The 24882-nt window shown below is 32.8% G+C and overlaps 2 protein-coding genes and 1 pseudogene across 4 annotated transcripts; 2 read left to right on the top strand and 1 right to left on the bottom strand.

Annotated features, from left to right (window-relative positions):
* Nucleotides 1-6709: 6709 nt before the first annotated feature.
* LOC110733505 (laccase-12-like) lies at nucleotides 6710-9961 on the top strand. The gene is made up of 6 exons (XM_021913564.1): nucleotides 6710-7016; nucleotides 7111-7262; nucleotides 7367-7611; nucleotides 7711-7839; nucleotides 8305-9264; nucleotides 9395-9961. Exons 1-6 carry the CDS (start codon nucleotides 6900-6902, stop codon nucleotides 9523-9525), a joined length of 1734 nt encoding a protein of 577 aa, XP_021769256.1. The 5' UTR covers nucleotides 6710-6899; the 3' UTR covers nucleotides 9526-9961.
* Nucleotides 9962-9981: 20 nt separating this feature from the next.
* LOC110733506 lies at nucleotides 9982-13503 on the bottom strand (annotated as a pseudogene).
* Nucleotides 13504-16952: 3449 nt separating this feature from the next.
* LOC110733502 (dehydration-responsive element-binding protein 2C-like) lies at nucleotides 16953-19603 on the top strand. 3 transcript variants are annotated; one of them, XM_021913563.1, is made up of 2 exons: nucleotides 16953-17192; nucleotides 18108-19603. In XM_021913563.1, the coding sequence occupies exons 1-2, from the start codon at nucleotides 17173-17175 to the stop codon at nucleotides 19192-19194; spliced, it is 1107 nt and encodes a 368-aa protein (XP_021769255.1). In that variant the 5' UTR covers nucleotides 16953-17172; the 3' UTR covers nucleotides 19195-19603. The 3 variants fall into 3 exon arrangements, with proteins under 3 accessions (XP_021769255.1, XP_021769253.1, XP_021769254.1); XM_021913561.1 differs by having other exon boundaries at nucleotides 18033-19603; XM_021913562.1 differs by having other exon boundaries at nucleotides 17878-19603.
* Nucleotides 19604-24882: the final 5279 nt, after the last annotated feature.

Here is a 24882-nt window from a genome sequence, read left to right as displayed (position 1 = left end):
AAGAAATAACATATATATGTGAAATTTTGTTAATAAGATCCGATCCGTCGCGATGTGTAACTTTTAATATGAATCTTTTGATAATTTTTCTATGAAGCGTAAATGAATTTGAAGATATTGATGCTAAAATATGTATACAGAAAATTGCGCAGAATAATAAGGGTCCGTTCTTTTCACCTTATTTTTAGTTCAGTTTAGTACAACTCTTAATTTTCTTCTCTCATAAAATATTTATTTCATTTCATTTCATTTCAGCTCAATTCATTAAATCAGAACATGCCCTAAGTGTAACCAACAAAATGAGACCAAAGAAAAGAAATTAAAAAAAAGTGTTGACAAATAACAAGTGAGATTTGAAGAGCACTTTGACGGGCAAGGTAGCTTTCAAACTACTGAAATTTCTCTATTATTAACGACCTATACACTATTGATTTCAACTAAGAATTATATGTGTTGTTTTCCATCAAAAAAGATTTGATAAAAGTCAGTAACGAACTCACCAAACTTTGGGTTTGATTATATTTGTTAGTTTGCTAAGTTTTTCGTTCACCTATCTTAGTCTAATGTCTTGTAATTCCTCGTTTTATCAAATAGTGCGTAACATTTTGTTAATTTTATACCTAAGTCTTTGTATATGGGCAATATATAGCACTATATAGGTTAGTTTCAACGAGAATATAGAGTAATTAATCATTACACTTTAGACATAATTATCGCATGAATCATTAATCCCTTGTGCATGAAGATTTTGTAGTAATGCTTGTTCTTTTCATTTCAAATCTTACCTACAGTTTGGATGTTATTGTCAAAACATGTTAATCATAATGTCAATTTGTTCCAATTTTCCATACATTGGCACAAATTGACGGGAGTGCCGCTGTATTAGGGATGGAAATAAGGGATCCAATCCAGACATATGAATCAAACCACGTCTCTCTAATGATTTGACAACTGATTATATTGGCTAGTTGGACTAATACCATGTTCTTTTGGACTTTTTTGTTGCTCAATTGCAGTGAGTCCGTAAAAGTTACTTGTATAAAGATAGGGTCTGATTAACTAAAAATTTTCCTTGACATGATAATGTAAATTGCGTCGATATATAAAATGTACACAAGTAGTTTGGTATGGGGGATGAATTAACTAGAGTGAATAACAATGTAATTTATTTAACTTCAAATTTTAAAAAAAGGTTTTGTGAGGATTTAGTTATGATGGAAATAAAGAAGTTTAAAAGTAAAAGATTTTAGATGATGGGGACCATGGGGTGCTTTAAATTGTTATGAAAATGTGATTGTTAGCATATATGTCCTCTTTGCTATCTATCGTCATACAGTAACACCATATGATAAGGGTACCATTTCATTACATATCCCGTAAACAGAAAATGAAAGAAAGTTGTCAATTGGTAGAAATGGTAGCACCACGTTACATACTCGTTAAAGTTGATGCATGTAATTAAAAATTTAGGATGTTCGATCCTTTACTCCCGTTGATGGAATCTCTAATAATTCTAATATAATTGGATTGGTCAAGAATTGCAATTTGTACAATTTGTTGATGTTTCTATGGTAGTTGGCATACTTGATACGCATTAAGCTAATAGGAACTAGTTTATGCATAATTTAGCTAATGAAATTTACTAATGACTAGCATATAGGAGCTATTCATTGTCATTACGCAACGTCACTAAATTTTTATAGAAAATCAAAGAAAAAATCTTTAGATTCGCTACTAAAGTCATTGCCAATTCAATTTTCACAAACTTTTAAATAAAACGGATGTTCAGTAAATTACTGAACATCCGTTATAAAGTGACAATAAAATGTGCAAAAGTTATACTAAAACGTACAAAAGTTACCGTGATATATATAAGAGTTATTTATGCTTTATTGATAAATTTGACAAAAGTGACACTAAATTTGACAAAAGTGACACTAAATCTGACAAAAGTGTACCCGATGTGCAATAAATTACTGAAAACCGGGTGTATACAAAAGTTTTCCTTCAATTTTTTACCTAATGATTTTGATATTTCTTGTGTATATTCTCCAATTTGGCTAAGAATTGCACCTTTTATTTGACATGGTAAATTTAATTTGCTGATTATTTTACAAATTACAATACCTCATTTCGGCTCATTCTAAAATTCTAGATTTACTTTCTACTACCTAGTTATTTCCATGAACATAAACATACATGCAATATTTCATACATTCCGGCTAACGTAGGCTCTTTTACCACTACTACTTGAAATAATAAACATGGTAGAAATTACTCAAAGAAAATTCTAAGTGGTATAAGATTTGGTTTATACAATATTATTGATCAACTACTAATTTGTTGCACGGAATTAATACCATGTAAAATCGGTATGAATAAAAAAAACACTAAATAAGTAAAACGTTGGGTACGCTCAATGACATATCGCTAAATAATCTATAGCTAGACCATCACTTATTTTGCTAAAATAGGTACAAACGTTAAAACACGTGGTGGAATGAAAAACAAGTAACCAGCTAAACACACTAAAAGTTGCGTGAGCTAAGCATTTCAGATCATCCACCACGCGACACAAACTAGAATAATAAATTCAATTGATCAAAAACTAATTGTCAAAACTATGTAACGCGTCATATGAGAAACAATATAGTGCCAAAACCTTCTAAAAGTTCGTAAGTAGATAAAATAAAAGTATAATCTAATTGTAATACTATAGTCTATATCAAGTTGTTTGAAAAAGATAGCTAGGATTACTATTGAAAATTATGGACAGGCTACCTAATTAAAGGGAAAAGTCCATAATAATATTATATTTTTGTTACAAGAATTATTATTTGATCCGCCAAAAGACCACTGGTTGTTAACTAAATTGCAGATACGAATTTTTGTTGAGGCTAACCAATTGTAAGTGTATTCAATTATTGGAATCTTTAGCTAGCTAAGCTAGATTAGCTAGCGTAGTATGAAACATGACGTTCACACCTTTCTTTTTAAGGTATATTTGGCTTGTATCATTAATCACTACAATTAGTTAGAAATTAGCTATTTATTATTCATATACTTATGTCTATCGAAATCTCCGATAAATTTAAGCACAAGCTACTTGGCTCGAATTTTGAAGTAGTTCTCCTATTAAGTGCTTGTTTGATTGAGATAAAAAATTATAAGATGTAAAAAATAAAGAGAAGTAGCATAGAGTTATTTAATTAATAAAAACATAATAAAATTACACTTCAGTAGAAACATAATAAAAACATGAAAATTTGCACTTTATTAACATTTTCACTTCTCCATGAGGCGATGAAATAGAGGAAGTATTGAATTAGGGCTTGTTCTCTTCAGCTTTTTATTGTTTAGTTTAGTTCACTCCAGTTTAGTTCAGCTCCAATAAGTTCAGTTTAATTCAGCTCCAATAAGTTCAGTTCAGTTCAATTCTTAATTTCCTACTCTCATAAAATGTTCAGTTCAGTCTAGTTCATCTCCAATAAGTTCAGTTCAGTTCAATTCAACTCAGTTTAGTCAATCAGAACAGGCCCTTACTAGCTAAGCTCCCAAATTAGAAAACGGAACTTTCCATATATAGGAATGAAATTAACTTACTACATGCTTAACATAAAAATATTATGCAATTCTTAAAAATACAATTACACGGAAACATCTTTCTAGATAATTAATTTTTCAAGTTCAATCAAACGTACAACCAGCACTAAAGTACTACACTAATAATTGTTGTGTTTCAAGAATCAAACCCGAGTCCTTTTTAGTCAAAAGTGAGCTGATAAAATATAAAACATATTCCCTGAATTTCAATGATTAGTTCAAACTTTTGGTTCACTTAGATCCTTAAACATGAAATTAGAGCCAACGTGACACAAATGTCATGGGTTCAAATATCATCCACCTCCCACTTTTAAATGAATCAAAATATTACACGCTTGATATGAGTAGGACCCATGGTGAAACATATTGCTAAACTTCAACCATCGCTACAATCAACTTTCATACAGTTGACTCTTGCTGAATTTCAGAAGAACACGCTTCAATCAACTAATTTATAGGCACTTGCTTGTTATCAATAAGATCGCTTCGATGATTATCCACAAATGAATTGTACTTGCATATATTCATGAACATATTTGGAAGGAGATTGGGCGTACATTATATTGGTGACCGACTTTCATAAATTTCATTTACTACCGATAAATCTTAGTTTCTCCTTCATTAATTGATTCCTTAGAACTAATACACGTGTCATTGTTAATATGGACTTTTCACACAATAAATCTTGTTCATGTTACCTAGAGAAATCGAGAATCAGTGTTATGTTCTCGTGAAATTATATTGTATTATAGACAAAACGAGTTAGGATTATGCAACAACTAATTATGAAACAAATAGAATAAGATTAATTAATTATAATATCATTTGATGTAGAATTTGTAGAGCCGCTGACTGATGTTGTATGCGTTGAACAACTTATTATATAATGTGGATGTTGACTTACATATCATATTCCTCAGAGATATACATTTGACGTTAGCAGTTAGAGAAATTAACAGTTTAATATTCAAAATGACAACAGTTAAGTCAAAAGAAGTTTCTAAAATGGAGTATAACTTACGTACTAAAGTACATTATGTATGATAATATCAGTGTACAGTAGTTGGATTTTTGGAAAAAAAAAAGAAAAAGAAAATTGGTACCGAAAGACGTTATTATTGTTCAACAATCTAGAAATTATACGTATTATGCAATTCAACCTTGAGACTTAGCTTGTTTGCCTTTTCTTCTTCAAATTTCCTCTCTTAGGAATTCAATTAATAGTCATAATCCGTGTATTTGGTTTGAATTAGGTTTTCAAGTTTAAAAATAGTAAGCAAATACAGTGTATATACTACTATAGAACAATCGAATTATTAGTTAAGATGATCGGGTTTAGATTAAGTCACTTTTAATTTGGGTTTTTATAGACTAATAATCATAGTGGACTTTGGACTTTCAATAGGTATATACATTAGTTTTGTTCATATAACTGTTATGTCATTTGGTATGATTTTTTTGGTCTCATTAAAAAAATTATTAAAAAGTTGACTCATTATTTTGTTCTTATAATATGATAATCAACACAGTTTTTTTGGATAACTTTTAGCAAAAAAAAAAAGCACAAAGCAAGCTGGATTGCTAACATAATGTTATGGAGTCTCTTTTTTCTATAATACAAGTAAACAAATTACATATTGTAATAGCTAGTAAGTTACACGGAGTACTTGTGTTATTGTGTAGTCTAACCAAATTATGTGCGTAGGTAATTGGTATATAAAATCAACTATTGTACTAAATTTTAGAAACACGTTTGATAAAACTTATCGTTTACATTATAGGTCACCCGTTTATTTTTCAAAATTGAATATAAATTCTACATACGAAGAATATGTAATATACGGTTCAACCAATAATCTATGCATTAAATGTATATCTTGCATAAAGACATCAGATCAATAATAATGCAAACATATAATCAATCAGAGAGAAAGAAATATAATATGTGGCCCTCACATTTCCCCATTGTCACCCTCCAAGATTTATATTTGTTGATCCGTGCACAATTTACATTGATAAAATGGTAGACTAATGATAAACCTATAATTGGATTATAAATTTATAGCTATTGAAAGTACTATGTAAATTACACGCATGGTTAGTTTTTAATGCAATAGTCTTCAAAAAAAAAAAAAGTTTTTAATGCAATATTATTGATAATAACAACTACAAATAAATTACAGTAATAAGTTTTAATATTTGAAAACAAAAATAATGAGACGAAATTAATAAGATCAATTGATTATGTTTTTTCGTATATATTTATCATTTTAAAAATTATACTACCTCCACTCCTTGAGCTAAAAGTTCAACTCATTGTAAACTCTTGTTTCTAGGAATCGTTAGGGAAAAAAATGTATTAAAAATGTGGATAAAAAATTAGAGATAAAGTAAAAGGAGGTTGTGTATAAGAAGGTGGACAAAGTAAGAGAGAATGAGAGATTGAGCGAAATGAGTAGCTATGTACAATAAGAAGGAACATTTATATAATAGTAAAAGGATTTGTCAAAATGAATTGAAGTTAAATAAAGTAAAAGTGAGTCCAACTTTTTAAAACACCTTTATTTACGTATGAGTTGTTATTTTGATTTCGGAGTATTACATTTGCATTCAACAGTCAAAAAAGGACAGGCCGGGGATCCGACTCATCCGGGTACATGCTAGCAACTTAGCATTAAACAATTTAAGGAGATAAAGCATTATTTGCATAAGCAAAACAATAGTCTAAGTTAAGAAATTTCCTTATAATCAATCACCCAATATAGCTGGTTAGACTTTATTATACCTTTAAACAAAAATCCAAAACATAATGATCAATTCAGATGGAAAATCAAAGCAAAGACAAAACATACAAGAAGAAATTAGGAGGATACTTGCAAACCAAGAATTGCTAAAAATCAACTTTTTTTCCTTAATTTTTTTCATTTTCATTTTTATTTTTTTATTTTTCTTTTGTTGTTGCCCTCTTGATAGGCCAGTGGGTGCACCAAACACAATCTTTAGAGAGTTGAACATTATATTTCATGTTAGTAATAAAAGTTTTCTAATTAATTAATTAAGCTGACATTTTCCTTGCTAATTTATCCTCAACCTAATCTGCCAACCTCAAAACCACCCTCCTCTCTATCTCTTCTCCTCACTATATAATCAACCTTCACTTCTCCTCTTCTATCACGCTTCCATTTCTTCTCAACCTACATTCTTACCTTAGACAAACACCTCAACAACGAACCAACACACCGCGACAATAACTCTAGTCTAGTAGAGTTTATTGTTAATCCAACACATACATACACATGGAGTTCACCCCTAGCAAAAACCATACAATGGTTTCCTTTGTGCTAGGACTTGTCTTGTTCTTTGCTACCGCGTTCTCCTTGGCCTCGGCTAAAGTCCAATACCATGATTTTGTTGTAAGTTGCATCATTAGTATAACAATGCTTTACATAATTTGAACTTTTGAGTTTAATAATTTAATGCATGGTTTTATACGTATGTTATAAATAGGTACAAGCAACACCAGTGAAGAGGCTGTGCAAAACTGTGAATGCCATAACGGTTAACGGCCAATTACCTGGACCTACTTTGGATGTTTATGAGGGTGACACTCTTGTTGTCAATGTTGTTAACAGAGCTAAATATAATGTCACAGTTCATTGGTAAATATGACACTTATAAAATTACATGCAACTTTGCATACATAATATGTCAAAAAAAAAAAAAAAAACTTGTTTATCTAATTTTTGTAAAATTATTTTACTAGGCATGGTGTGCGACAAATGAGGACCGGATGGGCTGACGGACCAGAGTTTGTGACTCAATGCCCTATTAGACCAGGGGGTAGCTACACGTATCGATTTACGATTAGAGGACAAGAAGGGACTCTATGGTGGCATGCTCATAGCTCATGGCTAAGGGCAACCGTGTATGGAGCTTTAGTTATTCGTCCTAGGCCAGGAACTCCGTACCCATTCCCTAAGCCTACTCGCGAAACACCAGTCATTCTTGGTAAAGTCATTAGATTACTCTCAATAAATTGACTAGACTTCGCGGTTGAAACTAAGTATACATTACTAATGCCATTCATGTGTTTTATGATAAAAACAGGAGAGTGGTGGAACCGTGACCCCGTTTCAGTGGTTAGACAAGCTACTAGGACCGGAGCAGCCCCTAACGTGTCCGATGCATACACCATCAATGGTCAGCCAGGAGACCTCTACAACTGCTCTAAGCAAGGTTTGTACTATTTACTTTCACCTGAATTATTGTAGTCTACATGACATACTAACTGTTTTTACCATAAAAATAACCATATACCAAATTCATCTTTATAAAATACTATGAAGTAGACTTTAAGTATGAAAGTACACATAAATTACCACATATAGTTTGTAGCTAATGTAAAGTTTAATAAAAACAGATCTGTTACTTTAATTCAGGAGATAAAGTTGTCTATATTTGATCTAATCCAAATTTTATTCTTTCATATATAATCTATTCATGAGTCAAAATTTAACTATATTATGAAAATTATTCCTAATGTGAAAAGCATATTTGTCAACTTATTTTATTTTTCCCTTTTAAAGAATAATGGATCAACCAAAAAGACAAAATAAGTGTTTCTTGCTCTGATTTTTCCCCTGTTTCTTGACACAAACACCTAACATATAGTTGAACTAACCAACTATCAACCATCTGCAGACACTGTCATTGTCCCAATCGACGTAGGCGAGACACATCTTCTACGAGTGATCAACGCAGCCTTAAACCAAGAGCTCTTCTTTTCGGTTGCAAATCATCCATTCACGGTAGTAGGAGCTGATGCAGGCTACCTCAAGCAATTCACAACCAATATCATAATGCTCGGACCAGGCCAAACCACGGACGTCCTAATCTCAGGAAACCAAGCACCAGGACGGTACTACATAGCTGCCAAGCCTTACCAAAGTGCACAAGGAGTAGCCTTTGACAACACCACAACCACGGCCATACTCGAATACAAGTCCCTCCCTTGTCCTCCTAAGGGAGTTGCCAAGCCTAACCCTGTGTTCCCAACCCTACCGGCTTTTAATGACACCAATACAGTCACCTCCTTCACTAACAAACTCCGGAGCCCAAGGCGTGTACCAGTCCCCCTCGATATCAGTGAGAACCTTCACTTCACAGTGGGACTAGGCCTACAGCAATGCCCACCAGGGTTCAGCAGTAGCCAATGCCAAGGACCGAATGGGACCAGGTTTGCTGCTAGCATGAACAATGTCTCCTTTGTACTTCCATCAAACTGGTCCCTCCTACAAGCACACAAATTTGGCATCCCTAGGGTGTTCACTACTGACTTTCCGGCTCAACCTCCGTTGCAATTCGATTACACAGGCAATGTTAGTCGCGCTCTCTGGCAGCCTCTGAAGGCTACTAAGTTATATAAGATGAAGTATGGATCTACAGTACAGATTGTGATCCAAGGTACTAGCATTGTTACCGGAGAAAACCATCCTATGCACATTCATGGTTATGACTTCTACATCATTGCACAAGGATTTGGCAACTTCAACCCGAGTTCTGATACCAAAAAATTCAACCTCATTGACCCTCCTATGAGAAACACTGTTGCTGTTCCTGTCAACGGATGGGCTGTCATTCGATTCGTTGCTGATAATCCAGGTACTAAAACATGAATCCAAATCTATTATCCCCCTTTCTATGTTGATTAGAGCTGATCATGGGTCGGATCGAGTGTGACAAAGTTGTACAGATATCTAACTGTTTCATATGATTTTTTTTTATATTGCAGGAGTATGGTTGATGCACTGTCACTTGGATGTGCACATTACATGGGGGCTAGCTATGGCTTTCATAGTCGAAGATGGAATCGGAGAGTTGGAGACTCTAGAGGCTCCACCAGAGGATCTGCCAATATGTTAATGAAGATAACAAGAAAACAGTATAAATTGGAAATAACACTTAAAAGTATAGAGAAAGGGAAAATTTTTTATTCAGTGCATAGAAAACAAAGATATACTATACATTATTTGAAAAGTTGTTCATTCGTTCTGTTTTGTTGTAATTTTGCTTCATTGTTTGTTTTGTAAGGATTAGATAAGTCAGGGGGTTTAAGAGTAAGAGGGCTGCAGTTTTCTGTTGTTGGTAAAAACAATCAGGCAACTGCAGCTTACAGGGTAGATGTTTAGCCTGACATATTTTGGTGATTTATATTTTTTTATCAGTTGTACTATAATTGAATTCAGTTACAAAGAAAAAAATTCAATTTTTGGAAATATAACATACAAGTACTGTATTATGTAATACTATGTTGTTCTTTCCTCAATCTAAGAAAAAAAATTCTCCAAATTTCCCATGATATGAAAAGTGCAAGGCAATTTTAAAATTCTAATTCAAGGTAAACATGTCAAACAGATTGGTCTGGCTGATTTTGGAACATTTTCGGGTTATACAAATCATGTTCAAAACATTGAGAACATCATGCCTAGATTATGCAGAATGTAGTGTATATTGAGTACCATAAATCATGTGTTTGAGTCAAATGCAAGTTCTACATAACTTTATGTTTATCTATCTGACTATCTCAGAGTCCATTTCTGATAAACATCCATTCAAGCGCGAATGCCTTGGGAGGAATAGAAGATTGTTGTGTTTTCCTCTTAAAATTATTGAACAATGATCATCATTTATCACCTTCCAACAATTTTAGATCTTTTAGTTTCTCTACCAATGTGCCTGCAATGCTGCATCACCAAAACAGAAGTATTTCCCCAATGATGTTCATTGGAAACCAAAATTTCACCTATGAAGCCTAACTCTGGTTTCTCACACAAAACAGACAATTCTTCTTCATCTGCATCGGTCTCACCATGGCGTCTCCCCACCATCACAAGGTCATAATTGTTGTCAAATGACCGAACCACATCAAGTGCTTGTAGCCAATCTTCAACATGAATCTCTTGGAACACATGAGCACGTACCTTACTAGTAACCGTATTCTTAAACAAACTCACCCGTGATTTATCCAAATTTTTGGCATCCCTATTCACATGACGAAATTCATTTACCACAATCCTTATCAATGTAATGCTAACACGCGGATGTTTAGACATCCGTGTAGCAAATGCTAACACCTCCCTGTCATCTTCTCCTCCAAAGAAGATCACTGCAACACGATAAGAGAACTTGTCTTGGTCACTCTGCAGCTTATTAGCCTTGTCCCTATGAACCAAAATTCCAACTGTGCAGGGCATCTGTGACTGTAACTTACGATTAAGATCACTTGAGGCACTTTTGGCAGCTTCAGCATGACTCTTATACTTAAAAGGGACTATAACAAGAGGAATCATCTTGTCCTGAGCCAAAAACCGAATACCTTCAGGTATGCTCTTAAAAGGCGTGATCATAGTCATGAGCTGAATGTTGACACCACCCTTCAAACTTTCATAGAAACTGTTTAAGGCACTTGCTATGTAAACACAACCATTGTAATCACATATCCTTCTGTGCTCCCCGTGATCCATTAGGACAGGCACGGCTTGACCAGCAAGCTCCGTTAAATGAACCAAGAACACACTAATAGGGTCAGATTCAGTTGGGTGTGTAGCATTGAGCAAGGTAAGGATGCCTGCTATCTCATCTTCGCTATCAATGCATGCTAGGATCTGTAACTGCCAACGAGGAGCCCCTAACACTGCTAGGAATGATAAGTCTAAACCTTCATCAGAAATGCAAGGTCTTGTCGGACGCTTCTTGTGCAAATAGAATGACAGTGGTGTTACCAATGCTGTCACAACCAAACTATTCAACACAAGATGAGAAGCTTGGTTGATATACATTGTCTGCATATCATCAAAACAGGATGCTTATCAGAATACTGCAACTTTCTTAAAAGTAACGCGTTTTCTAAGTACATATAGAATACATTTCAAATTGGATGCATCATATATGCATATGTAACTTAATTGAAAACAAACATAACTAACCAGATGATTTACTTGTAAGTTCAATTCAAGTCAGAACTTAAAATTTGAACATAAAAATTGATAATGAAGGAAATTCAAAGCCATTAAACGTACCTGACGTAGTGTATAACTGAAGAACACCATAGTATTCAGCACTCCACTAGTATTCATCAATAGACCAAGCGCCAAACCAAGCCTAGGAGTTAAACTATAATGCGTTGCAACCATCATAGTAACCAATGTCTTTACACAATATCCAATTACTAGAATAGATTGGTACCCAATATGAACTTTAAAGTTCTTAATACTATATATATCTGTCATATCACCAACAGCCAAGTAGAAAAACGGAAGCAAACAATTCTTGATAAACAATTCACTCCGATCTTGAATTATTGTGCCTAGAGGAGGTCCGCTTGGTATTACCAATCCAAGGAATGCAATTCCAAGAACAGGTGATCCGGCTACAATATCACTTACAAATGACATAATGAGAGCTCCAAGTAATATACCGAGAACATAGACTTGTTTCACAGGTTCACCCTGAGGCAAACTCTTAACAAACCAATTTAAGGCCGGCCTTAAGACAAGCACAATGAATCCCACAACTGCACATAGTGGCATAACACCATCACAAAAACCGCGAATACCAAACAAATATGACACCATGAGGAACATCCAAAAGCACCATGTCACAACTTCATTAGTCATCGATGAGGCCAATGCAAGTTGGCCCATCTCCGTGGTTAAAAGATTAAGCTCCTCCAACATTGGAGCAAGGTTCGTGAACAAAGTAGATGAATGTTGAAGGGAAAACACGTAAACAAGAAAAGGATACTTAAACGTAAGGGGGTGTAGGAAATCATTGAGTGAAGCTGTGAGGAAGAAAGACGAGGCAAGGGATGATAGTCCGATTATCCAAACCTTCTTGTCACTTCCTTTAAGCACACCAAAATTGGTTTTTACACTAATTAGGAATACATAATATAGTACACCAATGTATGCTCCAACATTGATGAATTGTACTTGGCCTGGTCTATCTGTTATAATCTTGTACCTCTTGTAAATTTTTCCTAGAACACTAGGTCCTAAGATAATTCCCGTCTGCACAAAATCATACTCAAATTCAAATTCAAAAGGAGTTACGACTGTTTTTACACTATTCATATATTAACTTTGTCCATATTAAGAAAATATCGAGATATTAACGGTTATAATCATGCAATCGTGCAGGCAAATAAAAAAAGCACCTATTAATGGTCACATACTCAAATCTATTATGAAACAAATGAAAGTGTAAGGGTGGAATTTGGATATTGGATGGTACATAACATGTGATGTTACAATAATTGGAACAGAGTATTTCGACACTATCTTGAATAAGCCCTATAAAATTGACTCGTATTAGATTACGAGCCCAATATTATGTAACACGGTAACAGGACAAAATTGAAAATTAATACTCCGTACTTCATATAATATTGATTGATGTATCCTAAATTTGTAACATTAAAATGACCCGATTGGATCCGAAACCAAATCAAATGACTCATCATTCATTTATAACAAACAAAGAAGATATAAAAGAAAATAAATCATACCAGCAAATTGCAAACAAATTCAGTTTGTTTAAGAGGCTTGAGAAGACGAAGAAGAGACTGAGAGATAGCAAAAAAGAGGGTTAATCTGATTATGGTAAAAGGAAGGACCCTTTCAAAAACATCATCTCCATAAAAAAATCCTCTTCTTAATGCAAATAAATGCATAAAATGATTCTCACAACGTCTTTTTAATAGGAATTTCATATTATATGAATTCTTGATTATATTGTTTTATGTTATAAAATATGATTGAAGAATTTTAAGAAATGGAAGAAATTTTTTAGTGGGTGGTGAGAAAAAAAAATTTATTGGAAATAACATCCTTAGATGATTTGAGGGGCAAAGAAATGGTACATTTGTGAAATTTAGATTAAATAAAAAAGATGATAAATTGTGTGATATATGGATGTTTTACAAAGAATGTGTTTTTTTTATGTAGGAGGCAGAGCAAAAGGTATAAATAATCGTAGAAGGATTAATTTTGGTGAATTGTTAAATACCGCCAATAAAATTTATCAAACCGCCAAAATTTCAAGTAAAGGGACAACATTGCCCTTACTAAAATCTTCCCCATATTCTTTCTCTTAACTTCATTCCATGATTTCCATCCACCACTTCTAAAGCAACCACATCAACCACCACCAATCACACCACCGGTACCACCCACGCCACCATGTCGACCACTACAAACCCACAACCACCGCGTCAACTACCACCATCTACACCAGATTGCCAAGAATAATAACAGTTAATCAATATAATTATCTACAACAATAGTAATAAAATTAATTATAATTATTTTGTAATAATAATAACAATTAATTAGAATAAGTTTTGAATAAATAAAAGTTTTTTTTTTAAAAAGTTGTTGGCTAATGACGCTCAAAACCGGTTGGCCGCCACCGGTAACCGGCGGTCAAACCGATTGACCAGCACGGTCAACCGGTTTTGACCGTTGGTTACCGGTGGCGGTCAACCGGTTTTGAGCGCCGGTTACCAGCCACCGAAATTTTAAAAAAAAACCTTAAATTCAAAACAAAAGGATAATAGGCAAATTTACCTCCTTCCCCGGTTTCCAGCCATGTCCGTCAACCACCGTCACCCATGTACACGCCACCAACTCTTGAACGCCGCTGACTGGTACGTCGGTTGTCTCTGTGGTGGTGGTGGTGGCTATTTTTGGGGATCTTGAGGGGTTGTTGATGAGAGGGAAAAAAGAAAGAGGAGAAAGATGGGTTTGGATTTAGTATTTTAGTAAGGGCAATAATGACATTTTGCTTAAAAAGTTGGCAGTTTTGATAATTTTTGTTGGCGGTATTTAACACCTCCCTTAATTTTGAGTTTGTGTGAACCGTTAAATTTGTAAAATTCCTAATTTTCGATGATTAATGCCCAATTTAGGAGGAGATTCACAGTTCTCGTAGTTCTACCAAATTTAACATGAATCTATAATTTTGTCTTAGAAAACTACTTCCTCCATTTTTTTAACTTAATCGCTTTTTTTAATCACATTTGTCAATGTAAAACTTAAACTTGAATAAAGCAAAAACATTCTTCTCTTTTAATAGGAGTATGAGATCATGAAATAAAAGTAAAAGAAGAGCTCAAAAATAAAACATCATCAAGATTAGAGTCCAAATAAGTGAAATAGAGAGTGATCTTTGTGAGACGGAAGAACACTACTTGACAATTAGTGTTCAGAATAATCTAATCCAACCCGTTTTCATAAATCTTGATCCAATTTTATTGCACAAATGGATAACATTGGTAGTGAGAGCACAAATTGCACTTTCTTAGTTTTTAGTGTAGAACAAGTCACAATATAGACAAGATTTTATCATGGATTTTGAATATAATGTTAAATTTTTTAACCAATTAAGTTAGTTGACATCCATATAAAAGATTAAATAATACTCCGTACAATATTTAAACTGTGGTTGAGGACCTTCAAATGCACTTAACAACATTATATAACGTGGGTATACTATAACGTACACACAACAATACGATCAACGATGTACACAACTGACATAAACTATAGTTGGCTAGTTGCTAATTTGCTACAAGTATACTATAACGATCAAAGAGTGACAAAAATAAGCCTCTAATAAAGTAGTACTCCGTGTCTCCGTACTTTACACTACCTCCATTTATATTAGTTGACTCGTTTTGACTTTAGCACTATTCACACACTTTCCTTTGACCGTATTTACTGATTTATATATAATGAAAAATACGGTGATGTCAGATGTGGTTAGAATCGTCACGATATATATTTTTTAAATATCAACTTTTTATAATTTTTGGTTATTGAAAATTAAAGATATAAATGGTTGAATTTGTGCATTGACAAACATGATTAAAGAAACGTGACAACTAAAATCAAACGGAAAAAGTATTAATTTATGTTTCAACATTGGGCCAGCATATAGTGGACTGAATATTGTCGGAAATGGACTCGTTGAGGCCCAAATTCTGCCAACGTACGTCACTGCTGAGATAATAATAATAATAATAATAATAATAATAATAATAATAATAATAATAATAATAATAATAATAATAATAATGGGAATAATAAATGGATACGAGTAGAGCAGAGAGTTGCCACTTGGTAAACATGCACCAACTTATACCCAACTCCTTGAGGAGTGCTACCTCTTTCACATTCACATGACATTACTTTTGCACAATTATTATCAGCTAGTTGGGCTAACATGGGAACTGTCCTATTGATACGTCTACTATGTTATGTGCGCACCTAGATTTAATTTTATGCTTTGTGCTCATATATACATACTTATCCTCCACCTCATCTCCTGCTCATCTACATTTTCTCTTTAATCACCTATATTAATGAGTGGATAATATTGCTTAAGCATCCTTGCTTATGTCACTTTAGTATTGCTTGGATAGGTTGATTATTCGAGAATGTCAGTTAGCTTAGATGGTTGTTATGATAAATAATATTTGCAATCTCGATATGAAATGATATATATAGTAAAATTTTAAAATATAATAACTTTTATATTTAATTAATATGATTGATCTTTATGTGCTTCACATATGTGCCAATCAATAGTCAAATAAGTCAGTTATATAATTTTTAGGGCTGGTAATCCCTGACCCGACCCGATAACCCGATCCGAAGTTACCGAGAGAAACCTAAACCCGACCTGATCCGAACCCGAATTCGACCCAATTTGACTAAAATTTCATATTTCGTAATAATTTTACACTATTTTTTTATTGTTTCTAAGCATGACTCAAAATCAACCCAAAATCTGACCCACCCCTAATAATTTCTTCAACTTCAATATTATAGTCTTGCTTCACTTTTAATTTTTAACATCTAAAATAGAGAGAGTACATGATCCAAATTTTAAACTCATCACGAATTTCTTAAAATAAAACCCATTGTACACGTATCAAATCTTTTTACTCGTACTAAGCAAAAACGAGTAGAGTAATGAGATTTGAGCTGAGCTTAATGAGTCAGAGAGTACAGTAAATTAACAGAAAGGAAAATGACGTGGGACCCAAGCAAATCAAATAAAATTAATAAATAAATAAAAAACTTGTAAATTAAGCGATCATCTCAGAAAAATCGAGTGGTTCGGGAACATTCTAGGGGCACGTGTCAAATCAACAGCCGTTAGAAAGCTCACGATAAACTCTATCAATTTGCCACGTCATCGAATTATATTATTTTATACACCAAAATATCCGATTTCGAGCTAAAATATCTTGCCTTTTAAAATTCCTATATATACCCCTTAATCTTCTTTGCTTGAAGCTTTCTGAAACTTCTGGTTATTGCGCACTTTACAACTATCTCTTTAACACCACTAAATTTTTTCTCTCTCATTCAAAAACCAAAAACAAAAACATTTTTATCAAAATCAAAAATCAAGAAATTTGTTAATCCCTAATTTACGAAGAACAGCTTCTTTGAAGATAAGATTTCGGTGATTTGGTGTTCGAATTCGCCGACTCGTCGTCGTATGTCAGCGATTTTTGAAAGGTTGGTTGAACTTTTCATCCCTGTTTTATTAATTTGTTGATTAATCATTTTTTGGTTTTTTTTTTCGGAATTTTCTGGGTTTTTTTTGTTGTTGGTAGGGTTAAAATTTGAGAGAATTTATTGTGTTTTTTAAGAATCAATATTTAATCAATAATCTCCTCATTTGTGTGTATGTTTAGGATGGAAGAAATTGATTAATTGTTCATGAATTAACAGTATCATCGAAAATTTAGATAATTAGGGTTTTTGTGGTTGATTTATAGAGTGTGAAGGGTGATTTAGGGGTTAGGGTTTTAGTCATCAATTGTTTATGAATTTACAATATTATTGAAAATTAGGGCTTTTATTGTTGATTTAGAGAACGGGAAAGGTGATTTAAGGTTAGGGTTTTATTGATGAATTGTTTATGAATTGACAATATTATTGAAAACTTAGAAAATTAGGGTTTTATCATTGATTTGATGATCGGGAAAGGTGATTAGTGGTTAGGGTTAGGGTTTGTATTTGATTTTGTTAATTGGAACATTCTGTTTTTGTTATGAACTTGTGTATCGACTTCTTAGATTGATTTGGGGGGGAAAATGCATGTTAATGGGGAAGTTTTATAAATTGATTTATGCTTTAACGATTTTCTGATTGATTGTTCAAGTACTTAGAACTTAGCTTGTTATCTCATTTGTTGCAGATTGTGAACGAACTAATTGTGTTGAGGCAGTGGCGACGATAATTGATTCTAATTTGCATCACCCTTATTTGAATTGTTCCTTGGAGAGGTGTGGTGGTTGCTTGCTGTGCTAGATTTACTCAATTTTAACTCGGATTTTTCTTTAATTTTCCCAGGATGGGCACTTTCGATTTCGACAAAGCTACTTCTAACACACATTGTTCTTCTTCTGTACCCTTTGATTACACCAGGAGAAGGAAGGCTCGGAGAAGGCGTGATGGAACCGATTCCGTGTCAGAAACTCTTGCAAGGTGGAAAGAAATTAATGATAAACTCTATGAAGACAAGAATGATGGTAAGCCTGTTAGAAAGGCGCCTGCAAAGGGTTCGAAGAAAGGGTGTATGAAAGGCAAAGGCGGGCCAGAGAATTCCCTTTGTAAATACAGGGGAGTTAGACAGAGGACTTGGGGTAAATGGGTGGCGGAGATTCGAGAGCCCAATAGGGGTAAAAGGCTCTGGCTCGGTACCTTCCCTACTGCCCTTGAAGCTGCATTGGCTTATGATGAGGCTGCTCGTATGATGTATGGGCAAAGTGCTCGATTGAACTTGCCGCATTACCCAGCATCTTTGATGGAGGATTTCAGAGATAATTCTGCTACAACAACTACAACAGCTACTACAAATACTGCCTCATATACTATGTCGTCTGATAATCACTCTGATGTTTGTTTTGGAGATCAATGGGATTCTAATATGGATGGTGCTGGTGTGAAGCAAGAAGATGCTGAAAGTGACTCACAGTTTGATGTTAAAAATGCTGCGATGATGCTTAACGTTGGGACCCCAGCCTCAACAGTTAAGACAGAAGCAAAGGCAGACAGTGAAGGTGGCATTGACATCAACGACTACTTGCAAAACTTAACAATGGATGAAATGTTTGATGTTGATGAGCTACTTGGAGCTATAGACGCTGGCCCTGTTTCTCCTGCAGATTATGTAACGAACCAAGGCCATGCAACAAACCAAGACTATATGACGAACCAAGGCTATACCATGAACCAAGGGTATGATGCTTTCAGGTCTCAAGTTGAGAACAACTCAATACAACTAGAAAAACCAGAGAGCTGGTCAAATCAGAGTCAGAATCCAGATATTCTATATCAGTTCCAAAATCAAGCTGATGCCAAGCTGTTGGGAAGTTTGAATTACAATGATCAAGTAAACAATGGGACCGACTATGGATTCGACTTCTTGAAGCCTGGTAGACAGGAGGATTCTTCACTTGTTGTTGACGATCATGGCTTCTTAAATCTTGCAGAATTGGGGTTCAACTATTAAACATAGCAGTCTGAGTAATTGTTATACTGCATCAATCACAGTCTGAGTAATTGTTATACTGCATCAATCACAAAGAGCAATACTAAAGAATTGAAAGTGTAGACTTCTAATAATCAATTCGGGTTATGGACTACTGTTAAATTTGGTTCATTTTTTAGCCTTCATTGCTGTTACCATAAGAATGAAGACCGAAGCAAGCTTATTCTCACTAGGTTTTTGATATTGGAGAATTAAGCTGTGTGCCTTTCTTTTCATATTGTTTATCATGTAGAGCTAGAGCTGTGAAGCATGAATATACTCTCAGGGAAACTGATCAATTATTCTTTTTTGTACAAACTTAATCAAGTTACTGACCTTACATGGAACATGGTACATACTCTTTTTGAATGATAATGATTGTATGCAAATATAATTGCCTTAGTATGAATTGATCAATATGCTTATGCTATTATGATCCAAATTTGCTAGATCATTTGCATTTTGTACATTGTTTTCAGTACTCCCCTAAAGCACAAATCTGATCTTCCTACTGTCCTAAACTCATAGACATCTCATATTTTGCAAGCCCTAAGTATGACTGACTAGAGTTAAGATTAACTTATTTTATAAGAGAAGAAAATTAAAAACTGAACTGAAAATAATCTAAGAGAAAAAGCTCTATGCTTTTATTCCGTAAAATGACGTGTTATAAATTAAAGATATGGTAATTGTATAATAATATTTAAAGATTGAATGAATAATTTATTTTTTCTTTGAAACTATAATTATTTATGTCAAACGTATGTATAAGATTCGGGAATTATTTTTTGTATAAGATTTGTTTTTTATAACTCCGTATAAGATAAAAGTAATTCTGTATTTTTGTTACATATATATAAGCTAAAAACATAATATCAAGAGATGACAAGTGTCATTGTTAGTGTGTCTTTTAATATATAAATAAATATAAAAATTATTGATACGGAGGGTTATGATCGAGTGATATGTCTAACAAGGTACTTCTTATTTGGCTATTTGATCTAATTGATGTTTAGTAAGTGCATTAAGAATCTACAGTCTTTAACAAAACAAAAAAAAAAAAAAAAAAAAAATTGTTATAATTTATAAAATAAATTACACTTTTCACTTGTAGTATTCATTATGTTTAATAATCAACTCTCTAATTCATAGGAATGGCAACGGATCGGATTCGGGTCAGATGCGGCTAAGTCCTAATCCGATCCGTTTAGTAAAAGGATTATGGACTCTGATCCGAATCCGAATCTGAATCCGAAAAGTCCGAGTTCGAATCCAATCCAACACATATTTTTTGGATCCGAATCCGATCCATTTACTCAGACTTCCGAATGATCCAAATGCTTTTTTTTTTTTTTTGTAATGTATGATATATCTATAATTGCTTGTATTTTCCCGAATAAATTGTATAACATATTGGTGCTAAAAAAAATAGGAAAAACATAGGTTGAAAAGTCTAAATGTAACATATTTAAATAAGTACTTCTTATTAATTAAATTACGTAACAAAAATTTGCTACAAGCGAGCATGCAATTGTCTTAAGTCATAATCAAAGAATATCCTCATATTCGGAGTCGGATCGGATCGGACTGGGCCGGACTTTGCACAAGGTCCAAGTCTGATCCGCCTCCAATTCGGATTGGATTTTTTTTTAGGATCTGGTCAGATTCGTATCGATTGTCATCCCTACTAATTTATATCTATTTATATCATATTCAATTCATGTCAAGGACATAGCGCCAGTGATGAATGTAGCTCATTTTTTTTTAGCATATTCAACCAATATGAAAAAAATTATATAATTATTTATGAAATATATATTAATAGGATAACTTGGGTTTATTTTAATGTAACTTTGAAGCGGATGTATAATATTTCATTGTACATCTGAATTTTTTAAAATGTTTATCTTGAATCTAACTTAATTAAATTGAATTGAATTAAAAATAAGTCATAATTCAAACCAAATATACTACTAAATGAATAAAAATGTTGTTTTCAAGGTCCAAACAAAATGTAATAGTAATTCAAAATATGCTTACTGGTAGTGAATTTCAACTTTTTCCAAATTGATAAAATGATTCGATGCGCAAAACCAATTGAATGTTAAGGTGGACCTCTTTGATATCTTTAATTCAGCACCTACATATTTTCTTTAGACTAGAGAGGAAAAAGAATATTCAACTTTCTGCTGGAAATACAAAAACTATTATATATATATATATATATATATATATATATATATATATATATATATATATATATATATATATATTTATTTAACACAATCCACCACTATTAAGTTTTTTTTTTTTTTTTTTTTTTTTTTTTGACAAAAGCAACTATTAAGTTAATATGTACTATAACATACTTTATTTTGCATAGTCCTCTATAATTATTTATATTTCTTACACCAATCAATTGTTGGTCTATTATAATCAATAAGAAATAAGTCGTTCAATCTTGAGGTGAGCGATTCAATTTTTCACTAGAGTATTTTGAGGGTGTGGATTCCCGATCCGTCTACCGCTCTATCATTCTACACTTTGCATGTGGATTCCCGATCCCTCTACGACTATCATTCTACACTTTTTGCCCCAATTTTTTTTCCACTCTTTAGATATTTATTACATAATCATTAAAACATTATAATACTTATATTTCAGACGACTACTATAAAAAATTTCGCAAACCATGTTGATATGTGAGAAATTCGGCACTTGATACATACCGAGTAAATAATAAGAGTAATCCAAGAAAAAAAAATAATAAAAATTACTCTCGTATGTATTTACGATTTATAAATATTTCTCAAATAAAAATAATAAATAATAATACAGTACAAGTAATATAGACTAGATAATTAGATATGACTCCATGTGAGCAGTCACTCATAATGTTTCATTCATTCACAATTCACAGACTTATAAATTGAGGTCAGAACTTTAAAAATTATAGGGCTTTTGCCCTTTAGATATTTTCTGCAGGTCCCATTTATCTGAACTGTCACTTTCTTCTGTCCAAAAATGTTACCAATTTTAACCCCTTTTTCAGGCCATCACTCCATTTGGCCCAATTAATTTTTACAGTACAAGTTTTTTTCATACGAGTAAGTTTCACAACCATATACGACTACATATTCTAAAATTATGGAGCGTATTATCGAGCATTGGAAAAAAAAAATTAAAAAAAATTGTTACTTTATATGTTATGACAAGCTACAATTATTATGAAGAAAAAAAAACAATAATGTATAATATACACCGTATTAAATAAAGGTAGGTAAGGTAGACACAAAAAGTGAACTTTCTTTTATAGAGCAATAAAAAAAGCTTCATTAATTACTCTACCTCATAATTATATTCCGTTTGATATATTTTGTACTCAAATACTCTTTATACAACCAACTAAATTTATGACGTTACTTAAATTGACAAGTTTGTTATTTTCTCTCCATGAGATGATACTTTAACCTTATGATTTTGCCTTAATCATCTAGTTTCATCTCATAAGCTACATAGTTTAATTTGCAATAGTAAGTTTTATCGCTGCTAATTTGTTAACTATGAGATTATAATTTCTTCTCATATTTTACAAATTAAATAAATGTATTGTATTTGAATAAAGTTATGTGGTGTATTAATAAGGTTTATAAGATAATTGAGAGATAAAGTCTTGAGATGTTTTAAGTGATCAAATGAATTCACACTTCATTCAATCATTTACACGAATCATGTGAAATCATCCTTCATTCGGACATCATCCCAAATCTTACACATATATTCACTATTGCGTGGGCAAAAAAAACTTTACCTAAGGGATTTAAAGTAGCTAATAATTCATGTATCAAAATTTGAAATTGTACCATGCATTTTGTCACAATCTAAAGGTCTTCATAAAATTCCAACTAACCATGGGACCAACATTGAGTTAATAGAGTAGCTATTTTCGCATTAATATTAAATAAAAGTAGGTAAACTAGACATGTATAGATGAAAAGTCTTAGATAAATAAACGTCTAGCAATATTAATCTTACAAAATAGAATTCGATAGTGATTTTAACTAGCAATTGAAAACGACTTTACTTCATCCACAAAATAAATATGTTTTTCTTATAATCTTATTTCATTACATTGTGACATCTCAATATATTAACTTTTTCTTATAATCTTAGGAAGATGTACAGTATTCGATATGTTTACTTTTTATTTAAACAAAGTTTAGCAATTTCTATATACTTAAATGACTCATATTGTCACATATACATTTTTTACCCACCACCAATTCCACTATAATATTTGATATTGTGCCTAAAAAGAAAAATACTATGAATGTAATAAATAAAGAGATAAGGGTGCTTCAAATTATATAGAAGTGGGTTCGGAAAAAGACAAACAAACAAAATTTCAATTTTTGATAAATTTATAATTACCAAACACTTCTACATTATACTTGATCAGTAACCACTTTATTAGAGTTATAGTGTAAAGTGCAAACTTACACTTGACTATAAAGGGAAAGTTACAATTTCCACGGTTATCTAGTTCACTATTTAAACATAATCTAGAGGTGTAAAGATCATATCTAATCGTGACAGGTTCAGGATATTACCATAAGGGGTTGCTTGTTTTGATTGACTGAATTGAGCTGAAATAAATTGAACTGAACTGAACTGAACTTATTAGAGCCGAACCGGACTGAATTGAACTGGATTGAAAATAATCTGAAAAGAACAGGCCTTAAGTCATTGCTATTGAAAAATAGAGTCTCAAGTAATTGGTCGGTTGGTTACATAGAAAACAAATCAAGTTAATAATTAGTTAGAATTTCTACCTTGACTGGTGAGTACGTATTGAATCAAAAGTAATTGGTGATGATGATATTTCAATGATTCTCAAGTATCTTAAAATCATTTTACTAAAATTTTGAATTGCAATATGAGTTGATGCCTTAATGCCAATGGTGATAAGATTTATCATATAATAGCGAGAGACATAAGTCACTATTTTATTAAATTTTAACTTTTATTATTTATTATTTTGACGGAATTATTTGAAATTAAATAGGGGTAGGTAAGTAAGACACATAAAGTTGGAGAAAGTCTCCATCAACAATTAATTATTATAGTTAGCATTGTCAAAACGGTTTGACAGTTAGGGTTCGGTTTGGTTTGAAATCGGTTCAGTATTAAATCGGGTCGGTTTGAAATCGGTTTAAATGTATCACGGGTTGGTTTCAGTTCGGTTTAAATAGTTATCGGTTCGATTCAGTTTCGGTTTACTCTTGAGCGGTTTTAATTCAGTTCGGGTTGTAAACGATTCAGGAAGTAAACGGTTCGGTACAGCCGGGTTGCGGTTTGTTAACGGTTCGGTGTAAACGGTTTTTATACTGGTTCAAACAGTTTTGGGTTGGAAACGATTTCGAGTTAGAAACGGTTCGGTTCTTTTTCGGTTCAGTTTTATTTTGGTTCGGTTTGTTAATGGGTTCGCCTTTTATACGATTTAACGTTATTCGGATCAGTTCCATTTCACGTTTACTTCAAAAAGTCGGTTTTTAATCTGGTCGTTTGGATTTTGCCAGTTAAACGATTTTGGTTTGAAATTTGTAGTACTTGCTAACTAACCTTTTGCTGGTTAACAAGTTTTATATCAAGCCAAGACTTCATCACTTC

Source organism: Chenopodium quinoa, unplaced genomic scaffold (assembly GCF_001683475.1).
Source record: "Chenopodium quinoa cultivar QQ74 unplaced genomic scaffold, ASM168347v1, whole genome shotgun sequence".
NCBI lineage: Eukaryota > Viridiplantae > Streptophyta > Magnoliopsida > Caryophyllales > Amaranthaceae > Chenopodium > Chenopodium quinoa.
The sequence above is the reverse complement of the archived record's forward strand: the minus strand, read 5'-3'. Positions and strand labels throughout refer to the sequence as shown.